General features: G+C 40.9%; 1 protein-coding gene across 1 annotated transcript; it reads left to right on the top strand.

The window, feature by feature from the left end:
- Positions 1–463: 463 nt before the first annotated feature.
- tac1 (tachykinin precursor 1) lies at positions 464–5,741 on the top strand. The gene is made up of 5 exons (XM_073463502.1): positions 464–580; positions 2,145–2,247; positions 2,332–2,355; positions 5,521–5,577; positions 5,695–5,741. Exons 1-5 carry the CDS (start codon positions 464–466, stop codon positions 5,739–5,741), a joined length of 348 nt encoding a protein of 115 aa, XP_073319603.1.
- Positions 5,742–6,304: the final 563 nt, after the last annotated feature.

Genomic DNA, 6,304 nt, shown 5'->3' with positions numbered 1-6,304 from the left:
ATTCACATCACAGTTAGATTAAGACCTGTGACGCACAACATCTACAGTTCGTGATATCAGAAGCGCCTCGGCTGGTACCTCTGTATTATAATATACTCGTGACAGGGCTCGAGTAATCACACTACTGTAGTGACGTTACTAGAATAGCTTCCTGGGCTGCTATATAGGAGTGCATGCGAGCCTCGGTGGTCAGGAGGACGCACGGGAGTGAAGCTGGTGCAGAGACTGAGCGCGCGGAGAGTTTATCGCCAGTGGCCGGAGCTCGGAACAGTGTTTTGACGCACGCACGCACGCACGCACGCACTATGGACTACTGTTGAAGCTCAAGAAGCAGTGCGCGCCCACAGCTGCTGCTCGTGTCTCAAACCTTACTCACTTGGTTCTGTGTAAAGTTCTCGGCGGTTACTTGGAGATAGTATTGAGTGTAAGTGATTCTAGTCGCGTCGACAAACAGCTCCGCATCATGAAGTTTCTGCTTTTGCCTGTTTTAATGGCTTTTCTCGCCGTCGCCCAAGTTTTTTGCGAGGAAAACGAGCCAAGAGAAGAGGCTGACTACTGGACGAGCACCAATCAAATCCAGGTAGTGTTCTCATCTTATTCAGATTACTTTAGTCATTTATAAATGCCGCTTAATACGTGATGCTGTTCTAATTCGGAGCAAGAACAAAGAATAGTTAGTCAACACTTCTGTGACTGTCAGTGTGTTTCACCCACAGTGAGTAAGTGAACTAATGGAAGTTAGTGTGATAGAAGCGACCATACATTCAGCTCTTTGAGCTCACACTTAGAGATCAAGTTAATCCCAACATCAAGTTATACAGGAGGCGTTTTAATATTAAAGTTATCTAAACCTAATAATAATGCTGTACATTTCTGTAGATGAAGTGGAGCAGTAGTGATGACAGAGTATGGATAAAGTATGAGACGTATATCAGCTCACTGATCCAGATGTTTTCCGTCAGCATGTTTAAAGATGTGGTCTGATGGCTCTCTCCATGAAGCACTCACGAGTTAAGTCTTGAATAGAACATGATTAGTTAATTTTACTCTGATTAGAACATATGCTAACATATGCATATGCTAGACTAATATATGCTCAGTGTTGCATTCTGCCAGTGTGTTGAATTGATGAAATGTCTCTGACTGTAAAGAAGTCTACCTCGCAAGTGAAGCCGAGACATCGAGGCTGGATTTGCTGAAGCTAGAGACAAACCCTGCAGAGTGAGAGTGCACTTCCATTCATTTCACCAAATGAGTGTCAACGGGCAGACACACAGGATGTAGAAAATTCAATCATCAATAATGTTATTATGATTAATAAATTATTATCAATGAAATGTTTTACACTTGATTCTGGAACATTCTGGCAGCAAGATCATTTGCCTCAGAAACAGGTGAAACAATCGACTTAAAGAAAATCAGCTTTAAGGACTCACTATCGCCAAAACATGAAGATGGAGGCTGTTGCAGTGCTCAGAGCAGCCCACCAATAGGAAATTAAATGAAGCCTTTAAGTGTACAGTATAGTGAGAGCTGAAGCCCAAACCAGCTCCATTGACATGAAATGCACGTCCTGTGTTTGACATTGCCAGTGGAATAGTGCCAGTATCCTAAACTGTAGGCTGGGGCCATTCTGCAGATGAATGAGCCTACGATAAATCATTACAGCTTCGTGCGCAAGACATTAGAGGCCCCCAGGTCCACATCTCAGTCCCACTAATGCATACTGCAGACATATATCCTGTGATTGAAATAGAATGCTTAATGAAAGTTCAAAATGTATGCCCAATATGGATTATTACTCTGTGCAGTTTATGTGTGGGAGGGTGGTGGGCAGATGGATGGGGGTTGAAGGGGTTTCGAATAATACACATATCAGAAAATATTGTGCCCTAATATAATAGACCAAAATGTCACATTAAGATGTACATGCAACAGTTAAAGCATGGTGACTTAAATGAACTCTGAGGAGTTAAAAATAGGTTTTCATGTAACAGTTATTGCTTCATTTTCCACAAAAATGTTGAAACCTCTTCATAAAGACACATTTTGGCAAATAGCATGAGAGACAGGGCTGTTCTGCACGAGTCTACACACTCCTTTGTTGTCTCCGTGAACATTCATTGAGATTCCCCCACCCGCAGGACGGCTGGCTTTCCAATGACCCATTCAGAGAAATCCTCCTGAGGATGACGAGAAAGCCGCGGCCGCATCAGTTCATCGGTCTGATGGGGAAACGCTCCACGGGTAAGAGCTCATTCTCAGTACCATGCACGTTTCTTTCACTCTGCGGACGTTCATTTAAATGTTGTCCTCTCTTTCCTCCCACAGCAAATGCACAGATCACCCACAAAAGTAAGTATTTTATCAAATTCACTCATTTAATTTTCCTTAAAAGTCAGTGGGAAGAGGATTCTCCCTGAGCATTAAGCTTCCACAATGTTCAAGCAGCTGCTTGCGTGTCTGTTATCGTCAGGATGAGCTGATTTAAAGTCACTGGAACAACGATATGATCATTTATTACGTGAGTCTCAACAAGTCCATCTCATACCTCGTTTCTAATCATCCTGTCTCCATATTTGGTGATCCCAGAAAAAAATCCTTTTCCACCGTTTTAGAAATACTCCATGAATCCGCCCCCTCACCTCCCAGACACTAAAAACAAAATAATAAAATGTTTTATTTGTTTTTTTTATATTTTTTTAAAAAACAGTTAGCTTTAATTTATGTTGTCTATAAGTTTTATTAATTAACATTAACTTATTTGTATTTGTTGGCCTAAAAGTCATCACTTATGAAGCCTAAAAATACTGGAATCAGCCTTTAAAAAAAATATGTGCAATGAGTAACATGCGTAATTGTAGAATCTAATCTCCCCCAGGCTGCTAAAACCAGTGACAATTCTAGAGTCTGTTGGGGCCTCAGGCAAAGATTTCCAGGGGGCCCCTACAACCACCATCCATCACCATCATGTTATAAATAATATGACACCAACACGAAATATACAAAATTAAACATCACATTGTAAATAACCCATATTATAAGGCCAGTGATCATCAACACATAAAGCACTGATTTTTACAGTCCTTTTTCGGGAGGTTTAAGGGGGTTGACATTGCAAAATATACCAATATGAGCGATTATCAGGGGCCCCAAACATTTGCCTGGTTTGCCTCTCCTGACAGTGTGCCTCCGGCTCAAACACCCACGTTTGCAGAACAAACACAGGGAACGTGACATCAGTGTCCTCAGCGGCAGCTACGCCGCTCCTGAGTCTAAAGCTTAAATTAAACCATCTAAAACCTGTTTGAACTATCCAAAACACCACTGATGACACTTTGCTATTCATAGTTTACTAAAACCACACAATCAAATTTGGATTCCTATTGCCGTAAAATCAGACGAACTACTTCATTGTTATACCAACATAAACAGCAGTACAACACACAATACATCCCGGCAGCAAGTGTTTTAGTGGACATGTGCTTTATCACACACACACACACACACACAAGGTTTAATTAATAGACCACAGATGATTTTGTTCGTCGCTGTTTTTGCTTTTCTTTTTGAACACATTCATTTGTGAGTGAGGGAGGTGGTCCGAAGCGGAAGTCTGTTTGTGACAAAGAGGGGAGAGATAAGGAGCGCTGAGGAAAAAAGGAATGAGGAGGAGGGGATTTACCCTTTTTCTCTGTCAGGGGTTTTTTGTCTAAATTAGTCACCCACTCAGTGATGCAACACTAGTATGTATGTATCTAATTTATTCCTCTTATGCAGGCATGACCATAAGTCACTCATCATTAGGGAGAGGGAGAGTGCTGGGATCAATGCCCCAAGGACATCTGAGAGTTAAATTGGATTGTTTATGCTTGTGATGGATGGAGGGGGTTATGCATTTCACCCTTCACTTATAACGAGGATTTCTTCTGCTCTTACACTCTCACACAATTTTCTTACACAAACAGACAAATCAGTCAAGGGAGAAGACAGAGACAAGGCAGGACAATGTTTAGTTGTTTCAGTCGTAGGTTCAAGATTCTGCTCCAAGCAACAAGGTCATCATTTATAGATTTACCTAATTATCTAACTAAATTATTTTATCAATTTCCTGTAGTTCACTCTCATATTTCAACACAAGAAACTAGAGGCAGGCAATATGGATAAAAGAAATCAGTCTAATGCAAATATTGCTGTTTGTACTGTAAGATATTCCCCCAGGGCTCTCTACAGTTTTATAACACCCCAATCCAATACATACACACACACACACACACACACACACCCCTCCTCCTCCTATGATCATATTACAGTCCATTACTGTGATTGACAAAAGCCCCAGTCAGTGTGTGATACGACTGTCCGTCATATTTACACCACAACAAACCTGACAGGACCCACTGTCAGTTTACTTTGGGTCTGACCAAACCTGGTTTGGTTTCACAAAACTGAAGTTGAAGCAATGAAATGTGTTGCAAACAGGCTTGAGCTCCCACTGTTAGGTCCGCGCTGTATTGACAGAGAATCTTTTTAGATCCTGACGAAGTGTTCTTCAATCACCCAGAGACGGTGAACAGGGAAGAGCTTCTTTCTTCAGACTCGTTCCTTTAGTTGCTTCCACCTTTTTTCTTGTGTGGTTCAATAAGAAATAACCACTAAACATTTAAAGTGGTCCCAACCTGCCGATGTACAATACCGTGTGTATCCTTTCATAATGGGTTGCAACCAGGCAGAGCTTTGTTTAATAAGTCAGAAGCCAAACTTTTTATATTAAATGAAAATGTTTGTAGATCTCCACCAGCATTATGAACTGGCATGTGTGGAGACAGCTGTAAGACAATATTTAAACCTGATGTATGGAGATTGTAGGGGAATCTACAGTAAGTAGATGAGAAGCAGACATTCATTTATGACTGAATTTATGACTGCAAATCATAAATTAATGAATAAAATGAGGAATTTAAAACAAATTGAATGGCACACAGTAGAGCGCATACCTCAGCCAAGACCCAACAGTCCTCTTTGTTCTCTCACATAGATACCAGCTACCTAAATATTTAAAGAAAGTTTTCTCAGAAAGATCTACGCATGACTCCCTGAGAAATGATAGAAAATGTTAAAAAATGAACTATCTGATCATGTTAAAGAAAGAAACATTTCTGGATCTGTCCCTTTATCTAGATCTGCACTAAAAGGTACTGATGTTTATTCTGGGCTGTGGCATGTCCTTCATCCAAGTTTTGTGGAAATCTGTTAGTTTTTGTAATCCTGCTGACAAACCAACCAACCAGTCATAAAACTGAGACCAAGGAAAAACATAAGCTCTTTGGTGGAGGTAATTATAATAAGACAATTCAATCAATAAAATCAAACTTAGATGATCACACATTTTCAGAGCTTTTATCTGAGGGCACAAGGGTAATTTGAACTTCTGACCTCTGTATTTATAAAATTCTGGTTACAGCGCTGGTTAAAGGTAGCTAAATGTTACTGACGCTGTTCATTATCTTTTCTTTGAAGGACATAAAGTCAACTCTTTTGTCGGACTGATGGGGAAAAGGAGCCAAGAGGAGCCAGGTGAGTTCAATTCATATAAAGACACACCTCATTACTTTATCTACAAAAGTACTTAAAGGACTGAATAGTGCAGAATGTGTGCTAAAGCTAAGAAGCTGTCTCTCTCTCTCTCTGCAGAGCCCTATGACTGGAGCACAATACAGACGTACGACAAGCGCCGCTAAACAGTCATCCCTCCTCCAGCCTGCTTCTCATCTAGCCATTCCTCATCCATAGGAGGGGGTCCCCGACGCTGGTTTTACTTTCTCCAAACTGTGTGTAGCTGTTAGTTGAATAAATTGATTCTGTTTCCACACTGTAGTGATGTAGCAGTGCTGTGCCCGTGCCAGTCTCATTTGTCCCAGCAGAAGGTAGATCAGGGCTAGACAAGGGGAAATGGTGTCATTATCACTGTAAGTGTTTCTGTGAGTGTTTTCCACCATCTGCCATGCTACAAAGACTAAATGTTGTGGACCATCAAAGCAAGGCTATGCCCCGGGGTATGCTGAAGATTGCACTGCCAAAGTCACTGTTTAGTGCCTCATAACTGTTTAATTGCAGCTGATTGTTCTATAAATAACACTGGGACTGGTTCTCACTTTGACTTTCACATGACTTTAGTAGAGCTGTCATGTTCTCCACCAGTTGTGATATGACAGGATACCTGTGTGTTATAGTGGTTTATCACATATTAAAATTATTTTCTTTACTGGTTCAACTTCAGCTTCAAGGCCTGAATTCCTTGTGA

This window comes from Pagrus major, chromosome 3 (assembly GCF_040436345.1).
Source record: "Pagrus major chromosome 3, Pma_NU_1.0".
Classification (NCBI taxonomy): domain Eukaryota; kingdom Metazoa; phylum Chordata; class Actinopteri; order Spariformes; family Sparidae; genus Pagrus; species Pagrus major.
This window is presented reverse-complemented; position numbering and strand designations above follow the sequence as displayed.

Bases quoted from the DNA above. Each gene is read 5' to 3' on its own strand.
- tac1 (XM_073463502.1), top strand. From the start codon at position 464: ATGAAGTTTCTGCTTTTGCCTGTTTTAATGGCTTTTCTCGCCGTCGCC. The intron at 2,356-5,520 runs GTAAGTATTTTA...TTTTCTTTGAAG, and splicing joins TGCACAGATCACCCACAAAA to GACATAAAGTCAACTCTTTT. The intron at 5,578-5,694 runs GTGAGTTCAATT...CTCTCTCTGCAG, and splicing joins AAGGAGCCAAGAGGAGCCAG to AGCCCTATGACTGGAGCACA.